This window comes from Rhinolophus sinicus, chromosome 1, assembly GCF_057876585.1.
Source record: "Rhinolophus sinicus isolate RSI-liver-muscle chromosome 1, RSI-T2T, whole genome shotgun sequence".
Classification (NCBI taxonomy): Eukaryota; Metazoa; Chordata; class Mammalia; order Chiroptera; family Rhinolophidae; genus Rhinolophus; species Rhinolophus sinicus.
Genome location: NC_142501.1, coordinates 132,432,891 through 132,455,801, shown reverse-complemented (window position 1 = coordinate 132,455,801; position 22,911 = coordinate 132,432,891). Strand labels below are relative to the sequence as shown.

The following is a 22,911-nucleotide window of genomic DNA, read 5'->3' as shown; positions in this document are numbered from 1 at the left end:
GGCCTGAGTGTCACCAGTGTCACTACCTTCTTTTTCATTCAGCCATCCTTAATATGTATTTTACTTTTTTAATTGTGGTAAAGTAAACGCAACATTTACCATCTCATTCATTTTTAAGTGTACTGTTCAGTGGTATTAAATTGTTGTGCATCCATCACCACCATCCGTTTCCAAACGTCTTTTCATTTTTCAAAATAGAAACTCTGTGCCATTTAAACGCTAAACCCATTTACCCTTTTCCTACTCCTTTCTATGTTCTGTCTTTCTGAATTTGACTACGCTAGTTACTTCATTTAAGTGGAATCATACAGTGATTTTTTTTTTTCCATTTTATTTTATTAAATTTATTGGGGTGACAATTGTTAGTAAAATTACATCGATTTCAGGTGTACAATTCTGTATGACATCATCTATAAATCCCATTGAGTGTTCACCACCCAGAGTCAGCTCTCCTTCCATCACCATATATTTGATCCCCCTTACCCTCATCTCCCACCCCCCACTCCCCTTACCCTCTGGCAACCACTAAACTATTATCTGTGTCTATGAGTTTCTGTTTCTCATTTGTTTTTCTTGTTCTTTTGTTGTTTTTGGTTTATATACCACATATCAGTGAAATCACATGGTTCTCTGCTTTTTCTGTCTGACTTATTTCGCTCAGCATTACTCTCTCAAGATCCATCCATGTTGTCACAAATGTTCCTATATCATCTTTTCTTACCGCCGAATAGTAAGTGGAATCATACAGTGATTATCTTTTTGTCACTGGCTTACATCACTTAGCATAATGTCCTCAAGGTTCATCCATGTTGTAGTGTCAGAATTTCCTTCCTTTTTAAGGCTGAATAACATTCAATTGTAAGTATAGACCACATTTTGTTTATCCATTTGACCACTGACAGACGCAGTTTACTCTCACCTTTTGGCTATTGTGACTAATGCTGCTATGAACATGAGTGTCTTCCCATGTATGTCTGTCCTCCCTGTCACTTTGTGGTTACAACTCTAGCCATCTTGTCAGAATTCTAAGCAGGAACAGGAAGAGGCAATTTCTAGTGGTGTCAGTCCCCATTTTAAGGATTTTTGCCAGAAGTCCCATCATCTACTTTTATGAACCAGAAACTAAGAGTCACAATGATAATAAAATAGTTAATATTTATGGAGTGCTTATATGTGCCAACATACAGGAAGTGTATAATTCATTGAATTCTCAAAATTAGATTATGAGGGTGGCTGCATTTTATCAAAGAAGAATTGAGACTCTAAGAGGTTGAGTTACCAGCACAGTGAGTCCCATGGCTCTGCGTCACCTCGCTAGTAAGAGATTTGACTCAGGAATCTGGCTGCAGTGTTTATGCTCTTTACTGTTTCTTCCGTTCCTGTTTTCCAAGGAGGCTGGGAAACGTAGTTTTATCTCAAATAGGCATGTTTCCTTTCCCTACCAAACCAGGGTTCCACTTCTAAGGAAGAAGAGGAGAATGGATATGGGGTAGACAACTAGGAGTACCTGCTGTGGAGTGCCTTCTCCTGGGACCTGCCTCTCCAGCTCTCTGGTTCTGAAGCCAGGTGGCCTCAGGCCTCTGAAATTGCAGCTGCTTTGTAGGCCTGGGCTGTTGTCCACGCTCACTCTATTGTGCTGGCCAAGCCCATCCACCACCAGCCAGATCATTTTGGCTTAACCAAAAAGACAGGGAGTAGAGCACAAATACTGTGAAACATTATATCTGCCACTTAAAATGGCCATGATCTTTCCAACTTGGGGAGCCCAGAGGAGCTCTCACCTGGAAGTGGAGGGATGAATATATAGGTATTTTTCTTAGAAAAGTCTTCTTTTTTTTAGTGAGTGAGGATTTCTTCCAGCAGTGTGTGCTACATATTTTAAAACACAATTATATTTCATCTTTGCTACTAATTTTTTATAGACAGTATTTTTATTATTATTTAATAGTTCCAGTTGTCACACACCAAATAACCCATGTCTTTCTTATTTCTGTTTTTTTTTTTTAGTACAAGCTCTTAATCAGTTTTCTCATATTGATTGTACTTACTTAGGTGCCTTTTTATTCTGCTGGTTTTTATGGATACATTCTCCAAATGTATTCTTGGGTTACAGCATACGGATCGTGTCTTCTAAGATTCAGATGGTCATCTTCATTCAATGTTAACCATCTCAGTAGAAAGAGACTTGTTTCTTCAGTGTTTAGGAAGTGATCCTGAAATAAATGGAGCATGTGAGGGTGAAGACCAATGTACCTTCCACTTTGCTTTTAATCCTCTTCTTCATAAATAATAAAGCTATGACTTTGAACTTAGTTGTCTTCAACACTAACCTAGTGGTGTTCATCCTCCAGGGTTTTGACCTTTGACAGTCTCTGGTCACTTATTTGGTTGTCACAATTGGGAAGAGGGTACTACTCACATGTAAATGGCTGGAGGCCAAGGATGCTGCTAAGTATCCTGTGATATACAAGAAAGCCGCCCCCCAAACCCCGTATAGGATTATCTGGCCCAAAATTTCACTGATGCCAAAGTTGAGAAACCCTGCCCCACCCAGTCTCAGCTACTGTGTGACGTGTAATTTTATTGATCTTCAGAGAAGTTCCCCTAGTTCTTCAGTGTTTTGTGTCTGAGTGTCGTCAGGTCCATCCATCAGCGACATGTCTATGTCTTTTATTCTGTGTGGAGGAACACTACACCGTGCATTTTGGTGAACACTTAAGAGTTAAAATTACACGACCACTTTCAAGGATTTTATAGGCTAGTTAGTATTGCCACGTTTAGGATGCTTACATAATAATCTTTCCTAATGTTTATTTTTTAATATGATTTTGGTGTAATAGATAAGGATTTACTTTAATTCATGAACTCTTAACATATAAATCAACATGAAGAATGTGCGAGGCATTCGAAGAGGTTGAGGTCAGTTCGAGAGGGAGAAGAGTATTCTGTAGTAGAAAGAATTTGGGATTTAGAGTTTGAAGCTCTTTCATGCCAACCCAGTCGTGGCATTTAACCTATCAGCCTCAGTTTCCTCGTTTCCACAGTCTTTACATTTCATTTTAAGAACTAACTGAAAGGATGTGTATGGAAAGTTTTTTCAAATGTTAAGGTATTATACATCTGTCAACTCGTTATTTGTTATGTTCATTTCTCATGGGCTTTTCTTTCGTTAGATTAATTATTTCTGCGTTAGTTAGATAGATAATCTGAGAGCTTTTGCTAAAAAGACGTATGGGTCATTTCTATCCTTTGGGGTAGAAATATATGTACTGTCCTCAATGAAGTGGGGTTTGCTAATACACCATGATATATACACTAGTGTGGACCAGACAGTTTCAAACTTCAGCCAAGGAAAAGCAACATAATGATATCCTGTCAGAGCAACTGGGAGATTTGAGAATGTGCACTGATATTAGCGGTATTGGCTCTGGTTGCTGGACAGCTAATTGGACAGACACGTCGTGTGCTTCCAGAGCTCTACTTTTTGGCTTGTGCTTCCCAGCAAGTTGGTGGAGCCTCAGACCACACAGCAGGCAGTGAAGACGTGACATTCTTAGGAGATGGAAATGAGTTGGGATGAGAGGAATTCCAGGCCTGTACACAAATCAACAAGTTCTATATTTGAACCCTTGTTGAACTATTTAGTCAAATAAGGGAAAATGTGGTGGTTTGCATTTGTCGAATTTCATGTTCCCTTTCACTTGAGCGGGCTGATTGGAAATAAGACACTTAACAACAGGTCTTCTCATTCCAAGCCCTGTCACTGGTCCCTGAAACCATCCCCAAATTTCAGATCCTTGTTACTAGCTGGGTTCTAATCACAGTTGTGTCATGAGTAACATGCACAGCTCTGCATGCTGGCAGAGTGGAATCGCAGCACAGAAGAGTGAAGAATCTTTTCTGGAAAAGAGAGTGATTGCCATATTTTGGTGTCACATGATCATCTTGTTTATGTGTGAAATGTTTATGCGTTAAATGCAAGAACACTGATTTTAACCAAATATATGACCGTTAGTCCCTTGACCTGTAAGAGGGTAGTGTGATTCAGGTGGACAGTGCGTGTTGCCATGGGTAGGGGCAGACTCTGCAGGAATCTGCTCTCTTCTCTGTTCTAAGAATTAGGTGTAGCCTCCAGTTCACCTCAGTGTGCCGCCAGAGCCCAATATGCAAATCAACTGAAAGGTAAAACATGAAAATCTGCACCTCTTAAGTTACTCTGTAGAGATCACTCTTTGAGAGACGGGAATCAACAGAAATTGTTTCCTATCATCCACAGAAAAACTTACTGAATGACACCTTAACTTACTGATATGATAATGAGATCTTTGGGGAAGTTTTCTTCTTTCAGAGTTTCCAGGAGCTTTACAAAAAGTCTGTTCCCCTCCATTCCCCACACTTCAGTGACCGTATTCTGTGTCTGTCACTTTCATTTGCTCTGTAAACATAAGGATAAGAACATTTGAGAGGGTATTTTAGCTACACCGGTAACTAGGTCTCCATCAATAGTTAAAACATTGAATTTGAATCCCAGTACATATTTAATTGAGGGTGAAAATTTATGACTCAGAAAAGATATCTGTAACTTGTGTATGTGTTTACATTACCTCATACACATTTACAACCTGGATGCCAATTTGATTATCAGATAGGCAACTGGTAACAGAAATGATTAGGATTATCTGTGTTACTAAATACCTTTCATTCTTTGTCCTAATAGAAAAAAGGTGTATAGTAAAATACTATTCTACCTTTTTCTTCTTTCAACTGTGCTTTTTAAATAGATGTGTTTTTTGACTTAGGTCTCATTAGCATTTCTCACGGGGACTGCCTTTGGGGCAGTACCACTTACTAAATTGTTCTGATGCTTTAGGAAAAGGAAAACCATGGTAACCAGATGCAGGGTATGATAATTTGCCTCTGACCTGGCAAAGTGTTGGGTTTAACAAAAGAAGCTTAATAGAAATGTTCAAATTGACCCTTCTCATCACTTGGGCTGCTTAGAGCTCAATCAATCTCTCATTATTATCAGAGTTATTTGGGTAAAGGCAGCAGTGATAGTAGTTTTCATAATCACTTCTTGAGCCAAATGTAATTTGCAATTTGTGGTATTGTATTATGAAACAATAATGCATTAAAATGAACAGAGCAAGAATTAGGAGTATACTAGTAAAGAAAGGAAACAGAGGCGTAGTTGTGTGAAAGACATTCTCCACATTATTTTAAGTGGACACGGCTGATTTCAATGCCAAATTAAACATTTAGAAAAATCAGAATTATGTGTTGTTTTTACTATGTTTAAATGTGTGTATGTATATTTAAATTATATGTATAATAATATGCATATTTATTATAAAGTCATGATGGTTAGAGGGGGACCAAAAATATAATTTGCATATTTATTTGAGTTTGCATGTTTGGCTTTATGGGGTTAGTGTGGTTTCATTACCTGTGTGGGAATGTTTTGAAAAAAAATAAGGTATATCAAGCCTTATAAAAATCCTGTATGGAGCAGTAATTACTAATTGACTGCTTCTCACAAAGGGGGAGTTTATTTGTACAGAAAATATGTCATGTGGTCTATGAACTAGCTGATTGATACCTGAAAAGCTTGAACATCATAATTAAGAAATACTTCCTCATCTTCTGTCGTTCTACTTGAAAGTCTCTAAGTATAGATTATTTTTAGAGTTATTTAGGTATTTATCTTGTGTTTTGAAGGATTACTGTGTTTGCTTTGGTTCTTTTTTCTTAAGTCTTTGTATCTGGGTCGTGTGTGTGTGTGTGTGTGGGGGGGGGTTTGTTTTGTTTCTAAAGTCTTCGGAGTTTACAGTGATTCTTATAAAGTCAAAACTGATAATATGCTGGTTCAGTTTCTTAATTGTTGATTTAATATTTCCTTGTTCCATATCCTTCGAGGACTCCTGAAGTGGAGGGTTACTAGGCATATTGGTGCATCCTTGATTAGATAACATAGGCTGTGCTGGGGAAGAGTGCACTTGGGAGGACATTGAATGGGAGTCCTGAGCAGGATATGTTGTTCATTAAGGTTACAATGTACATGTAAAGGCTGTTCTAGCTTAGCTGAGTAGAAGCTATTATTTCCTTAAAAAGAAGAAAGTCACTTATTTTTTCCTGGATGCCAGGCAACAGAAATTTAGTTTATTAAATCTAATCAGACTAGCACTGATGAAAACTGCACACAATCAAATAATGATTCTCAAGTTTGTGAATTTCCTTTTAAAGAGAACCCCTGCTAAACTCCACCAACTTAAAACTGCATCCGATTTTACAAAAGTACTAGCAAGTTATCATCTACCTTTTCCTAAGACTCCCTTCTCATCATTGTTGATTACCAAGATTTTTTTTTTGTTATTGTTGTTTTTTCTTTTGCCTAAATAAGAGCTTTCTGCTCTTCATAATCAGCCTTCTCTTCCCTAATTCATCCAGCATTGCCACAAATGACTGCTGAGCAAATTAGTACACTATCATGGGCTCGGTTTCTTAAAATGTCACTAAAATATGTAAGATCCTGTATGGGAACGACATATTAGAAACGATGTACTTTTTTTCCCCTCATTTATAAAATGGAGGCAGAGGCACAAAAACTAGGGCCAGAAACCATGAGCACATCATTATAAAAGATAAATGCATGCAGTGAATTCTTGCTGTTTTATCCTGTGATTGGCTTTGGGCAGTTTGACATGCTTCTGCTGTTGCCTGGCAGCATTTGCATATGTCAGTACAGACAAATTGACTTTTGGAGTATAATTGCATTTAGAAATATTGGCAATGATTTAGGAATGGGTACATGGGCAGCTTTTATGATCTTTTCCAATGGTTAGGATCAGTTGTGTCCAGATTCCTAGCCTTTATATACAAGTTCCATTTGGGAACAATGTCCTCTGGATCTTATCGGCAGTGCAAAATTTATCTCCTTTACTTCAACAAAGGTGATTTAACCAGCTGCTCTCAGTAAAATAGAGTAGACTGACTGTCGTTGACCCCTACAATTTTTGAGGTGGCTGGGGGTGGTAAGGTAAAGAGAGTCTTGGGTCTGAATTCTGCCTTTGCGATTTCTTCCTATGTGACCTGCTAAATCATTAGATTATCCGCGGCTTCCTGAGGTGGCCCCTAAACAGCAGGATGATAACACTTCCCTCACACACTGGTCGTGGGAGTCAACGAGAGCAAGTCCCCAACAAGAATTCAATAAGTTCGAGTTAAGTATAATTAAATAACCAAAAGAGCCTTCAGTTGGTGCTCAATTATTTGTCTCAGTTAGGATTCACAGGAAATGAACTTCATAGGTCTGGGAATTTCATTTTCTCTAGGAGTATCCAAATTGAGAGCCACTGAGACAGCTTACTGTTAGGTGGGTGCAAAAGTCATTGCGGTGTTTGCCTTTTTTTTCCTTTTTTTTTTTAACCTTTCAAACCGCAGTGACTTTTGCACCAACCTAATAGCTTGCATTGCGGCTTCGGACACCACTGTACACCTCCTGAGCCTCAATTTTCTTGTCTGTCAAATGAAGACATTGGACAGGATGACTAATCTCTAGACTCTGATTTTCAGAATCATGTGCCCATATAGTTTCAGTGTATGTGGACAAAAATGCAATAAGACACAATACAAAGATATATAGCTATATTTTTTCCCCTCTAGTTAATATTTAGAGCAGTTACCTATTGGGGCTTTAAGGCAAAAATAAGTTCATAATTGTGTTAGAAACCAGAGTGATGGATTGAGGGAAGTCAAAGATCATACCAAGAATGTGGAAAAAGACTGACATCAATTGACAAAGATTTTCTAGAGAAACTTGGATCAGAAGCCGTTTAGGAAAGTATGATTCGAAGGACAATAGAGGAACGATGTTAACAGGTCATGATACTGCTTTGGTTTGAGTTAGCAATGTGTTCCTGAGGCTTGCAGAGAACTGGATTGGGACAGAGGGAGGACAGAGTATGTGATTTTTACTGTAGAGGATTTTGAACTAGGCTAACTAGGTGGGTGGTATCTCTCAAGGATCTTTAGGGCAAATGGCAGTGTTTTATCACAGCAGGCAGTGGTCAAAGGTTAGTACAATGGCTGTACACACACGTGTGTCTACCAGAAACAACAGGAAGGTTCCAGAAAGAGATGGAGAAAGGAAGTGATGGAATCATATGATAGTGCAATTATATTAGAAAGGAGAGGCAACATACATGGCAGGGTACTGAGTTAGATGACGGTGTTGACCACTCCATAGCAGGAGCTGGGTGTTGGGGGAGGATGGATGGCTTTTGAATTCTCATTTGACCCATGTTCAATTCTCTTCCTCAGCCAAGCAGTATCAGTTAACCTAACATCTCTTAAGATAAACGGTAATACAAGTATTGTAGAAAAGCCCTCCTTACATGTGAAGACCTTGGTAATACCAGATTTCTAGGTGACATTTCAGTGAGATGTTTTTGAAGAAAATCTTATTTTAAATATTATTCCTAAAGCTTATAAGATAATTGCTTCTGGATATTCTATTCATCTATTTTTAAGTATGGCAGCAGATTCTCGAAACTTCACTGTCTTGTTTTTAAATATGTTATTAAGAAAAACCATTTCATTGCAAAACCAATTATATTTTTATTTTATTTATAGCAAGGTGCTGTGTGTTATCATTCAGCATATTTTTTCTAAAGAGTTCTAATTTTATTAACAGTATAAAATACAGTAAAATATTTCAAAGTCATTTATATTTTGGAGAGAATTAGGTTAATTTACTAAAAACCAAAATGCTGGTTTAATAGCACAAAACTCTTAACACAAGTTAATTTTTAATGACAGTTCTTTGCATATAACAGTAATAGAATTGTGTTGCCATCCTTTCTTGCTGTTGGTTTGTTTGCTTTTTGCTTTCCCCATTCATCAACAAGTGCCTGTTTCTCCCATCATTTTTTACCGCAATAATAAATATGGCTGATCTGGCAGACGTGAGTGATCTCATTTGTAAGGCATCATAGTAAAGCCCATTTAGCAGATTACTTTGAGATTACTTTAGCTGAATGAAAACATTGCTATGTCCTTTATGAAGGAAGCCATATGGTTAAGAAATGTTACAATCAATTCTACTCTGATAAGACAGAGCTCATCTACTGTATCTTTCTGTGAATGAGTCTTCAGTGTCTTGTTGGCATTTTTTACAGTGTACCTTCTCTCTCAATGTGGCAATAGCACTAAAGCGATTTTTTTTTTTTCTATCAACTTTTCTCAAGCTCCCTATTTTCTTTTGGTCTTCACTTGAAAAAACAAAATAAACAAAGGGTCTATGTGACCATTTTCTATTTCAGCGTCATACCTAGTGAGTGATAGAGTTTTCCATTTGAACATTTGTGTGGGTCAGTCAGAAGGTAGTTCATAAAAATGATCTCTGCTGAGAATTGGTTTGCTTCCTGAACACACTATTAGGACAATATTTTTTCAGCTATGCTGCTCCTTCTAAAGTGACCCATTTGAAATTTATCTGTGGCTTTTAAAAGTTAAAATAAATCTTATTGTGATCTTCAAAGTTTTTAAGTATCTTGCTATTAAATGATGTCATCATACGTTGATTACTGATTTCAGCTGTGAAACTAACTTTTTGAGAACATATATAGCTGAAATTTTTCAGTGACTTATCCCTGCTTTTTAGGAAGAATTAAGCAAATATAAATTAAAAAGAACACTAGAAAATATTGGCAAATGGAGTGAATAAGGGTGTAGCTACTTTATTTTTCCCTTTTATATTCTAGAATGGTTGGCCAGTTTTTTTCATTTACAATCATTTTTTCATTTTGTCAAAAAATTACAGCTGAGGGATCCATTTTTACCCCAATTATAGAGTAATATGCTATGGTTTTATAGTATGCCTTAAAGAAGTTACATAATTTATTAACTTAAGCAGGTATTAAGGGAAATGTCCCAATGCTAATCTTTAAACATTTTATCTGTGAATACTTTTTCATTCATTAATCTTGAATCTATAATTTAAAAAAGGAAAGTATACGGTAACAGTTTGATAATAAATTTACAAATAATAAAATAGTATGTTCTGGTGATTAGGGGACAGTCTAGGAAACTAATATTTTAATACCTAATATGATGAAAAAAGATGTGGTTGTTAAATATGAGTCAGGATTCTATTTTCTTTTAATCATGTGTATGTAAGATGAAAAGCTGAAAGTTGATAGACTGAGATATAAAACTAAAACTTTCTTTACAAAGTAGGACCAAGACCATTTTTTAAAAGATTTTAACATAGCTAATTAAACCCAATATTTGGTTTGGGGCTGAAAAATATCTAAACTTTTAAAACATGGAAAAATCACTCTCAATTTTTCCTCATATTATTAACTCAAAGAGAAGATATACATGATCTCCTTATGAGATCAAACAGTACCTTTGGTACAAATAATGTATCTCGTGTCACTGCACAGTGTTTCTCAAATATGATATAGAGTAAATGTCTGTAGTCTAGAATGTGAACCAGCACATTGTCTTTAAAAACAAAACAAGTCAATATGTATCATTTGCAGCATTGTATCATTTCAAGAACATTTATGAATTAAAAACTAAATGATTAAAATATTTTACCTTTAGCAGTACCTAGTTATAAATTAAATATCATGTATTAAGATTTGAACTTAGACTTTTCTTTTTTTAAGATTTTTATTTAAAAATATAGCTAACATATAACATTATATCAGTTTCAGGTGTACACTATAGTTGTTATGTTTATATAACTAAAGTGATCGCCAAAAGTCCAGCAATCATCTCACACCGGTGGTACTGTGCTATCGCAACACTGGGGATGCCAAAAAATATATACATATATGACTTGTATTTGTTTTTTGTTATTGGTATATATTGAGTATTAGCATTTTCATACAGTTTTTTTCCTTTCTTAAAATGTGTATAATTTTTTTGGCACCATCTATATTATTGACTATATTCCCTATGCTGTACGTTACATCCCCATGACTTCTTTGTGTTATACATGGAAATTTGAACCTCTTATTCTCCTTCACCTTTTCCCCGCTTTTAAAATTTTTCAAGTACAGTTAACATTTAATACTATTTTATATTAATTTCAGGTGTACAGCATAGTGGTTAGACATTTGCGTAATTTAAGAAGTGATCCCGCTGACTATTCTAGTACCCACCTAGCACTATACATAGCTATTACCATAGTATTGACTCTATTCCCTATGCTTTACTTTATATCCCATGACTATTTTGTAACTACAAATTTCTACTTAATCCCTTTACCTTTTTCACTCTGTTCCCCAATCCCGCTTCCATCTGTCATCCTGGTAAATCTAGTACCCATCTGACAACATACATAGTTATTACAATATTATCGACTATATTCCTTATGCTATACACTATATCCCCATAATTACTTTGTAACAACCAATTTGTACTTAATCCCTTCCCCTTTTTCACCCAGCCCCTTAACCCCCCTCCCATCTGGCAGCCATCAAATGTTCTCTGTATCTATGAGTTTATTTCTGTTTTGTTTATTTTGTTCTTTAGATTTCACATATAAAATCAATCATTATGCTTAACTTTTAAAATTAAGGAAAGGTAAAGGAGTCTGGACTCAAGTTCTTGGGGATTCTTTTCTTGTTTCCTTTTTCCTTTTTTTTGCGATGTAGTGGTCTTCCAATTTTTAAGTAACATTAAAATTCAAGATTAGATTTACTTTATAGAAATTAATTTTACAGCCAGTTTTGAGTACTATGTAGTAATATACATACTTTTTTAAAGGAATGGGTGGTCGTGGTATTTTAACTTTTCTAATTTACCACTTTAAGAATATTTTCCCTTCCTTATTTGTATACCTCTTTGCATGCAAAGTGTTACTTTAGTTAGCATATGAGATATTCCCACGTTCATTTCACATATAGACCAGTATTTGACATCAGATTTGTATTAATAAAATAACGACTTATGCTACCACCCAAGCCATTAGGTGAATACTTTTTGCTCCTTTATTTCAACTTTGGGCCTCTCCTTTTATTTCTCTTTTTCTCATATGATTGTCACCAAAAGCTGGATTCCCATGTGGTTCTCAGATAGAAATACTCAATATTCTTTACATATTTATAAATGCATAGTTGAGTAACTGCCTATAAAAGATTTCTTTTTTGAAACATCTGGTGACCAAATCACTATAAATGAAGATTATTTGAGGATATGTATCACATGCGTTCCAGAGAACATGGTCTTTTATGGGAAAACAACAGAGCATGAAAAATAATTGATACCAAGTCTGAGGTTTCTGAGGTATTTTGGATGCCAGAAGGAGATACTGTTAGTGTTTTCTTATTGAGCCTCACGTTCGGTGCCCATCTGTGGAAGTTTGTACGGACTGTTTGTGAATCATGCGTGTGTTCCTCATATTTGTTTTTTTATCAGATATAGATTTCTCAACTCAAAGAGTCCACCATTGGCAATTGCCTTTCATCAGATTTAGGAAAAGAATTTGATGGGAATACCTTAAAGCTTTCAATTTTGTAAGCTAAAAGTATGATAGTACTGTAAATTACCCTTTGTACTTTAAACCTTGCAAACATGGCCTCTTTGTCAGTAATAAACTATGATGAATGTTTCCAGTAAATCTGACTATAAAAATACGAATAGTTGTTTATGGAGAGGTTATTAAACAGGTGATTGTGGATTCTTATTCTTTAGTCCTAAGAGAAAACCATTCCAATGCAAATGCTCATCTTCCCGAAGATAAAGTATTCGGCACGCAGTCCTATATGTTTATTAATTATTTGTTTCATAAGGATGAACTCAAGGTTTTTGTTATTGTTGTTGTTTATTTTTGTTTAGCAAAAGAAGAGTGGGTATTGAGGCCATTTTCCAAAAGTGTTTTCCCTGGAAAGTTCTAATCAAAAAGGAATAAAATAATATATTTAAATATATTAATACTGGACAAACGTAGGGAATCACAGGAGACATTTTGGCCCTCATTTTGAGGACGCTCACATGTCATTGGTTACATATGTCTTTATCACAAAAAAAAGGAGAACTCATTTTGTATATATTGACAAGTTAGAATTTTTTGTTGTCAACAGGTTTGGCAAACATCGAAAAGATGACAAGATTGAGAAAACGGGTAAAATAAAAATACAGGACTCCCTTACATCAGAAGAGGAGAGAATACGAATGAAGCAGGAGCAGGAGAGGTAGACTTCAGTTATTTGATTAAACCTCAGTAGATGGAGGTTCTTTTTCTTCTTTCTGCTCTTTTTTTTTTTAAATGTAAAGAATTTGCATTCAACTGATTTTTATTTTTTTCTGTGTCAATGCAAATACTGATTGTTGTGGGAGGAATACAATGTAAAGAAAGATTAAAAGAAAAACCTTACATTTATTTGAGGCATTAAAGTGAATTTTATTGATTTTTAGTTAAGATATTTTACACAGGAGACAGTAGGGCATTAGATGCATAAAGTAATAGTGAATTTACGATCACTTTTAAAATCACAAAGAAATATATAAAATCCTGTTTCATTCATCTATGAGTATGTAGTCTATTATAACAATTTTTAATAAGCACTCATCTGGAAATAAAACTATTTGAATTTTTATAACTCATTAAAATATTTTGATTTATAATAAGAATTGAGGGGGCTGTTAGTTTTTTACTATATTGTTTTCCTTTCAAACTGACATTTAATTCTTTTTTTCTCTTATTTATCATCACATTTTGTGACATTTTTTACTTAAATTTTATTCCATTTCTTATAAAAAGATTGTTATTGTTGGGGAGGAAAAATTTCTCTTCTACCCTTCTAGATTTTTCTGGCTGGTCTAAAAATTAAATTGACCTGTGACAGATTAGCAGGAGAAATTAAGTTAAATTACGCATGGGGCTTCCATAAAAATATGAGGCCTCCAGGTAGTCAGGCAATCAAGGCTTATACATATTTTGAGATAAGGAGAAGAGGATAGGTGTCTGGGACTTCAAAGGGGAGGCAGACAATTTACAGGAAGATGGAAAAACAAATGTTTGGTCAACAAATGTTTGTCACACCCTGCAGAGACAAGGAAACACACACAGGACTTTGAACAACCCGGCCTTACTAATAAGTTCCCCAGTTTTCCACACCTGATCCATATTCTTCATAGTTATCTCTGGTGATAGTTCTCTTCCTAGACCAAGCCCTCTATCTAAATTCTTTTAGGCCGTTAAGGGGGAGGTGAAAGCTCTTCCTGAGTCTTTTGGGCCACAGTTGTCTTCAGCTCAGGATGATTTGCATGCCAAAGTGGCACTTTCTGAGTAGATTGTTCTAAACCCCTACATTGTCTATTGTTGAATCATTCCATGTTGAGAACCCAAAGGCCAATGAAATGGAAAGGAATGAAGAGTTACTTTAAGTAGATACTTGAAAACTATTTTTATAAGTGATTAGAATCGTTCTCATTATAATTCTCGGGATGGGAAAGCACCTCACAATTTTGTTATTACAATTTACGGGCCTACAGTGAATGCCTCTGTATCATCACATTTCATTTTCAGAGCTGCCTCAGAAGAGATAGTGTGTCTGTTTTATAATCTAGGATGTAAGGGAGTTTCTAGTGTCTTGACCAAGGTTATAAAGCAAATTATTATCTGTAGCTAGTATTACAGTTCAGCATCTTTAGGGCAGAGTCCAGTATTCCTACTACAACTCTAGATCCATGGCACTTTTGCTCTTACGTTACACAGTGAATGAAAGAACTAAAAATAATATCCTACCACAGTTTTCTATAAAAGCTATTCATGTTTAGACATGTTTCCATTCATTTTTAATACTGCTGAGGTTTCTTCTTTTAGCTAGGATAATTACTCTGATTCTCTGTTTGTAGCTTTTCAAAACATAAAATATTTAAGTGGGAAAAAATATGGACTTCTAATTTGTGATGCAAGTCTGGGTTTATTCCACTATTTCTTCCCCAATTTTTATTTTCTAAATATCATTCTACCTGTCTTAATTTCTAGGACTCTCTCTAATCCTCACTAATATGGGATCCCCAAACTTATTAATAAACTTACCATTTTTAAGCCAAGGCACACAGTATCCCTTAGCTGTGTAATATGGCATTTAGTCACTTAGTACTATCAGCTTCTATTCTAAGAGACTTTCTTGTCCCTAAAGGAAGAGTATATATTAGGTAAATGTATGAACTCAGATTTATCCACAGGCAAATATGTGATTTGATTAGAGAACAATCTGAGCGATAGAAATATTATACTTCTTCCCTATCGTGATGCCAGCCAAAGGGAATAGCTTCATTAATCCTGTACCATTTTTCATATTCTAAATATTCCTTCTTTATAGTTTAAGATTATGGCTGTGTTTCATTGCAGAATTCTATCAATATTTTTCAAAATACTTTTATAATGCATAGTCAAATATTTCCAGCCAGACAATGATTTTTACATAATGGTTTCACTTGTATTATTAATTTGCCTAAGGCACAGTTCACTTCTCAGTTTTGCTTTTAATCTCCACCTCTATACCTTTAATAGTGCAATACTTCTGGGAACTACTAGGTAGATCATAATGAATTTACAACATCCAGGAGGCCTAAGAAAAAAAATCTTTTAGGGTCAAGGAACAAGTGAATGGTCCATTAAAAAATCAATTAGCTTCATAATTTAAGAAAACTATTATACTTTGACTTTGTATTTTAATAAGAATTTTTACAAGTATGTTTTTTTTAAAACTCATGGGTCTTATAATAGGGCAAGTGAATGCATGAATTACTTAAGTGGAGCGTGTTTAGTGCTTGTTATTTTGATGGAGCAAGCCTTTTGTATGTCCTTTCTATTCTGTCTGTTGGCATTGGCCAAGCTCCTTTTGAGATTGGAAACTGCAACTTCTTTGGGAAGAATTTGATTGGAGAAATAGATAAAAGTAAATAAACCACTGCTGATATTCTCATCACTTCACTGCTGATTAGTCATAAAGCATCCCCTGCAACATTATTTACCACTGTAGCTATGAGTTCCAAAAATTATTTTGACTGATTCCATATAAAACTTGACATTCCTTAGTTATTAGTTATGACATGTCTACATACCAAAATAGTATTTGTCCGTACACATCCTTACAGTCAAGGCATAAATATTGAAAAAATATAAATGTTACTCAAGATATAAATATTGAAAAATTAAAAGGACAATGGACATAATTTAAAATGTTTTCCTTCCACGTTAATATCTATTGAGATCGTGAAAGTGAATTAGATTCTTTTTAGCGTGGTTCTGAGATTGAATTTGACTTCATTCTTGCTAACTTCCTCCTCTTCCCTTTCACTCACTGCCATCACTGGGAGATGAGTCATGAATACATGCTGTCCACAGAGGACAATGTATGAGGAAGATCGCTGCATGGATCTGTTCTCTGGTCACACTAGTCCTGCCCTGTCACAGACTTGAGCCTGCATGCCTGAGGTCTCTTGAGAAGGGGGAATCTGTGGATGATGCCAAGGGTGGAGTTAGCTGGCCCCGTGATGTGCTATTTTGACTTCCAGTTCTGAGCTTTGAGCCTAGGTACACCAGCCTTTCAGAGATGCTGTTGGCCACATTTTGGCCTAGGCGGGGAAATGAAGCAAAGCAATTCGTGTTTGGAGTTAAGGTGTGAATTCAGTGCTTACTGCCTCTTACTGGTTCTTCTTTTTGGCGTGCCCAGGGACGGAGCCCCTATTGATTTATTTCCACTATGTGAACGATTGGACTCCAAACCCTAAGTAGAACATGTTCAGTTAAATGATCTATGTATCTTCAGGTCCACTTAGCTTCCATTATGAAGCACAGTGATAGATTTTTCTGTTGACCAACTGTCAGAAGTAACATTTTGGCTTTCTTTTGTGTTATTGCTCCAGTGATATCTCCACTTACGGTTTTAATAGTTGCTGTATAAACAGTGTAGTGCAGGGTTTCCCAAAAAAGTGTTCAGCAGCGGAAGGGGGTTCCATGTGCAAATATGTTTAAGAAATACTCAGTTAAACCAATTTATGCATATTTCCTTACTCCGTTATTTCTCAAAACCCTAATTATGTTAAGGTACATTATAAGTCATCAAGATAGGAATAGACAATCAACCTTTGGCTCCTGGTCGAACCATATCCATCCCCCTCACTCATCTAACTGACTGTGGAGGTCTGTTGATTGTTTTCTAGATCCATGAGCAAGTTTAGAGCCAGGTTTCAGCTGCCTCTACTTCATGGCTTCTGTTTTGTGTACTTGTGAATCTTAGTCCTGTGCCATCTTTCTTTTTCAGTTTTCTCTTTCCCACATGTTTCTCACCTGTTTAAAACACATACATTTTAAGGTCTAATTCTAAATTTATTCTAACTCTAAATCTGTAGAAAATTTGAAACAAAAATAAGGAAACAAAAACTTATCTGTACTAATACCACTGTTATCATACTGGTTTATGCCATTCTATTTTTTTTCCTATAAAAAATACATATTTCCTCACATACTTACTTTTAAAAAGTTAACATGTACTTTCATTTTGATTTATTTTGCACTTTTACACATTCTTAGAAAATCATGTTAAATGCTTTCTGGAATAAGGCCAAGTCTGTATAAACGGAGGATGAGAAAGAAGAACAGAAAGAAGGAAAGAAGGTCTCAAAGATGAAATATTAGCTGTGCTCTCTGGCCAAACTCCCCCAACTCTAAAATAATACTTACCTCATATGTTACTCATTCTATTAAATGAGATTTATAATGTTAACTGGCTTGCATTTTGTAGTTACTCAGCAAGGGATACCTATTATGATTTTATCTGTATCTACCTAGTAAGTTGTGCTTGGAAATATTTCCAAGGGGATTGAATTCTTGTATGAAGACATGAAAAAGTTAATGAACTTCTTATAAAATTCTCCCAGTATATGAAAGGTATTTATAAATCTGCTAAGAAAATGTATGGCTTGAAATATTCCATTATTCAAAGTGATAATCACCATTCAAAGCCTTGCATTTTAAATACTAGGCCTACGTGGTGTAATCCCAGTTTTTGGTGTATCATTTAGCAAGCGTTTATGACATTTCTGCATTTGGTTCAAATTCACTGGTATTTCTCTTTTCAGTTTTACCGTTCCCATTATCTGCTTTGAGTAATTAGTTTAAATTTTCATAAAAACTTTTTTGTAATGTCTCTTAGTTGGTAAGGTCCTATTTGGCAGATGACATACGTTCACTTGTTTTTTGCAGAAGTTAACTTTTTTGTTATATACCATATAATGTAGTAATAAAGTTTAAAGTGCATGAATAAAAAGTTAGTGAAAGCACAGGAGAAACAATCTATGTAGCAATAATAGGTGCATTCCCTATGTGTCTAAAGCAAAAAAAAGTTTTTGCTCATTTGACATAAAACTTAGTTTCGGGTTCCCAGAATTCTGACATTAGAATTCAGATAATCCAGATAACCTTTTCATTTAGGTCACACATTGTCATTCAAACAAAGCTTGATTTTTTATTGAAAAATATATTTTTCTATACTATAGCAGAGTTTTTCATATTTTCTCTGACCTCTTGAACCTTTTAGGAAAGTCAACTCTAAGTGGGATTAGTTTTAGCAAGCATTTATTAATATATTTATTAAATTCCCATATCTATCTATATATCTATATCTATGTCTATATCTTTGTATCTCCATCTCTGTCTCAGTATCTCTATCTCTACTTAGCTATGTCTAACTAGATCATGTTTATCATACAGGTGAACAAAAATTTTTAAGTTTGTTAACTTGCACAAATTAAGTCTTAAGTGTGCACGCACACTGATTTTATTGAAAGGCTGTAATTGGAGTAGGAAAATGCGGTTCTGTTATTCATGAGAGCTGTCTTAGGTGTATTTGGGATTGTAGCACCTCTTTGAGTAGGAAAAATTTGTAGGTGCTTTGATACTTGGGAAAGCCCAAACATAATGTGAATGAATGAATATCTGTGAGTGTGTGTGTTTGTGTGTGTGTGTGTGTGTGTGTGTGTGTGTTTTGGTTAGTGAAATATTATTCTAGCATTTTATTAGTAAGTATAAAAGAGAAGTTTTTATTGTTGAACAATATATTGAATACACAATGTAATATATAATTTATTATTATTATTGTTATTGTTATTGTTATTATATTCCCTTTCTCAGGGATCCTTTCCTTTGTTAAGAAGGGGGAAATATTTTAATATGTTAACATTAAAAAATTGATATAAAACAATATAATCAATTGTGAAAATAGGTGACTGTGGAGCTTTGGGAAGGGGAGAGATTGATCGGGCTAGAGTTAATAATAAATACTTCATAAAGATGATAATTTGGGGTCTAGGTCTAGCTCCCAAGAACTTATGAATTTAGCAAAATGGAAATATTCTATACCCACAGTGAGGTTTCCTATCCTTACCCTCACACAAAGGTCTTCGAAGGAGTGGTGGGGGGCGGGGGCACATGCATTCTTTTAACTGCTTATATTCTTTAAAAATTTTGGTTCTGTTAGTGGTTAGTAGTATTTCTATAAAAGCTTTATTTGTTTTTTATCTCTTTTACAACTTTTAACCATTTTATATTTTAAAACTGGTATCTCATTTTAGCATTAAGGGATGAAATTTAACTTTTCCTCCCACCTAGTATAAGATATGATAAAGAACAAAAACTCAGTTCATGGAAATTTGAAGGTCAAATTGGCTTTATTGAATGATTCATGAATCGGGCAGCATCCCATCTAGCAAGTAGAGAGGTTCTCTGAGGAGCTGTGCAAACAGAAGTGTTTTATAGGAAATTGAGCTGGACAAGAAAACCATTAGTAAAAGAATAGAAGGGACTGTTCCAGGCAAGGTTACCTTCCTTTAGGAGAAGTTGGGGTTCTTATCAGGCAGATTGTCTCAGCTTCCTTTGAAGGACATGGAAAGGGCCCACGTGAACGATTGCTTCATTGGTGTTGACTAGAAGATTCTAGAAGATCGATTAAGATTACATTCCCAGAGAAGGTTGAAACTGCAGTTGAGTCAGGTATTAATTAAGTCTAAGTTTGGTGTCATGGGCTTTAGCACAAGTGGCTCCATTTTGGGCCTCTGGTCTTTTTTCCTTAGCAGGTACCACTGCGGATTTCAGCAACTCACATTCTTCCCTTGAAATGGAATTGTACCTTCAAAACAGTTGTTCTTAAACTCAAGCAATTTTTTTAAGGATCCATTTCGAATGTGTAAGGCTTTTCTTCCCAAGGAACTTCTACTTCAATATTACAAAGATACTAACATCCCACTTAAAGTTATGACATTTTTGCTATTGATGTTTTTTGTTGTTGATGATGTTTTTATTGTTACTGAAATGGAATATTTTACATATTTTTTAAAGTAAGAAATTTAGTTAAATCTTGTCCCTCATTTGAGAATTCAGCATAGACACCAAATTGGCAGCTTCTATGTTGGTAGGTGGCAGTTGCTAGATTGACCTAGCAGGGTAAGTTAAAGCACTGATGAGTCGAGCCGCAGTGTTTCTGAAGTCTGCCATTTACTGAAGTGTTTTGAGGGACAAATAGAGGATTTCATCAGATGACTAAAAACTGCTTTAAACTGAACTGTTCCAGTTGTCTTGTAGCTTAAATTTTATTCTGCCATGAATTTGGGTTTTAGTTGATGAATTTCAGTAATACTGATTTTTTTATTTTTAGAGAGAGGAAATACTATTGGGAAAAGATCCAGGAACTTTCTTCCTAGAATTAGGTTTCTAGATGACAGTATAATAAGTTGTGGGTAAAATGTTTCCCCAAAGAGTTGATTGCAAGATCTTAAACATTGTTTTGAAGGTGGTTAACAATGGTCTAATATGCAGCAATCTGAAATTTATTTTTAAAAATTTTATTAAATTAATATTAGTATATGTTATCTTCTGTAGACGTTAACAGCATTTTTTAGAACTTAAAATCATTAAAGGTCAATTTCTGTTTCTTAAGAGTTTTTTGAAAAAATACACCATTGGTAACTTTATGTAGCAAAGCTTCATAAGCTTTGGAGTTAGAAGTATTTTGGATATAATGGAGTAATTTAAGTCCACCATCGATTTTTTTCATCCTGAGGAGTTGGTCACTCAATAGTGTTTCTCATGCCTTACACCTTTTTTGGATGTATCAAGACAGTACTTAACAGTCATAAAAAAGTTACTTTCATCTTACTCTACTGCAATTAGTGCTAAAAGCCATTTATTGTAAAAGCAAAAATCCTAATGAATAGAAATGTTACAAGAACAGAAGTTTTGTATGTTTTATCTTCGTTGTGCATCATCCATCTTAATTACAGAAAAGGGTGGTGAACACTGCGACAAGAGTCTGGAATTGAAATCATTAATTGATGTCAAGCTAAAGAGACTGTTAGCATGAATTTAGTGACAGCAGGAAAGAAATTAACCTTATTACTTTAGTATATTACATTATTTTGTGTATTATTTTCTATGCAGGTTCAAGACAATTTCATTATCATAATGGAAAAGACTTTTTTTAACAAAAAGGAAAGGTGTGAATATTTATGTTTCAACATAACAAATTGAAATGATAAATTCTTTGTTAACCTTTTTAGAGTCTTAGTAAAAAGTTCTAATTGTAGTTTCAATTTTTTTAAATTTTTTTTTCAATTTCAAGGCTAGGGAAATAGTCCATGAAGAGGTTGCCCCACGACGTCAGTTGGTCCAGTTGTCTGTAATCCTTTAAATTTCAGAATAGTTCTCATTTATAACTAGGAAGGGCTTTCTGAAATGCTTAAAGCAGTATGTATTTATTTCTTATGCTAAGTTTTGGGCTAATGACTTTTGTCATTGCTGAGGTTTGGCCTGAGATAAATGGGTGGGATAATGCTAAACAACAACCTAACTGTTCAGAGAAAGGAATGACTCTTATATCTTAGAGATAATTTGTGACCTAAGGGTCACAATAAAAGAATAGAAGGGGTGTTCTTTTATAGCAGTGACCATCTGGAACCATTAAGGGCTCAACTGCAAGATATATTATCTTTTTTAAGAGTTTCCTTAAGAAACTATGCTATTTTTATTAGGTAACCAAAAATGTTTTCTCCCCTCAGCCAATTATTTCTTTCCTGAAATAAGTTCCTCCATAAACAATGAAAACATACAACATGTAAATATAACTCTTTTGTTGTATTACAAAGTCTCTTTTCTCACTTTATAATAAGCAAGATATTCAAGTCTAAAAGTACATAATAAAGAAAATAATTTGTGTCTTTTCATAATTTGACTGCAAATTGTCACGAAAATTCACAAAACCCACAATGTGTTCCTAGTTTTAAAAATCTACTTTTCCGTGTCATTTGCACAGCAAGCTTCATTAGACATACAGTAAGTGTATGTCTAGTTTTGTAAGAAACTTAAAGTTCTAGAATGAACTTTAAGATGCATATTAGTTCAGGCTAGTAATCAGATTTGTTAGCCTTTGCCAGCACTACTCTCGTCTTTGTCCTCCACAGGTATGCTGTAGTTTTATTCTAATGTTTTCATCACAAGTGTGAGCCACCTGGGTGGAAAAGAGGGGTGCAAACAGCTTTTATAACTTTGGAGATAAATTCATTGGTGATGACAAAACAAACAATAAAAATATCATTTCTTTTGTTGTTGGAGTTTAGAAAAAATGTTTCTAGAAGGTAACATTGATGTGACTGTAATGTGTGTTGGATTCAATGCTTAGAGGCAATTAGTAAGAATGTGTAAATTTGGGTAAAAGAAAGCAATTGAGAACTGGGCTTTATGAATAGTACCTCATGCTGCTGAGCATTTCTCCTGAGCAATTGACTTGGTAGAAATTGACCCCCAATGACCATTTCTTTCTCTGATTTGAAACAAAAGCACATTCTAGTCTCCATCCCATCAATAATATAATGAAACTGATGTGCAAGAAGTTT

General features: G+C 34.9%; 1 protein-coding gene across 15 annotated transcripts in view; it reads left to right on the top strand.

Moving 5' to 3' along the window:
• The window catches only part of PARD3 (par-3 family cell polarity regulator), a 613,392-nt gene that overhangs the window by 442,749 nt on the left and 147,732 nt on the right, over positions 1 to 22,911 (top strand). For 12 of the 15 annotated variants that reach the window (XM_074324700.2, XM_074324703.2, XM_074324696.2 and 9 more), the window contains one exon: positions 13,095 to 13,205. The exons of the other annotated variants lie outside the window; for them this stretch is intronic. In XM_074324700.2, coding sequence (XP_074180801.2) covers positions 13,095 to 13,205 — 111 coding nt within the window. The remainder of the gene's footprint in view (positions 1 to 13,094; positions 13,206 to 22,911) is intronic. 15 annotated transcript variants of the gene reach the window in all.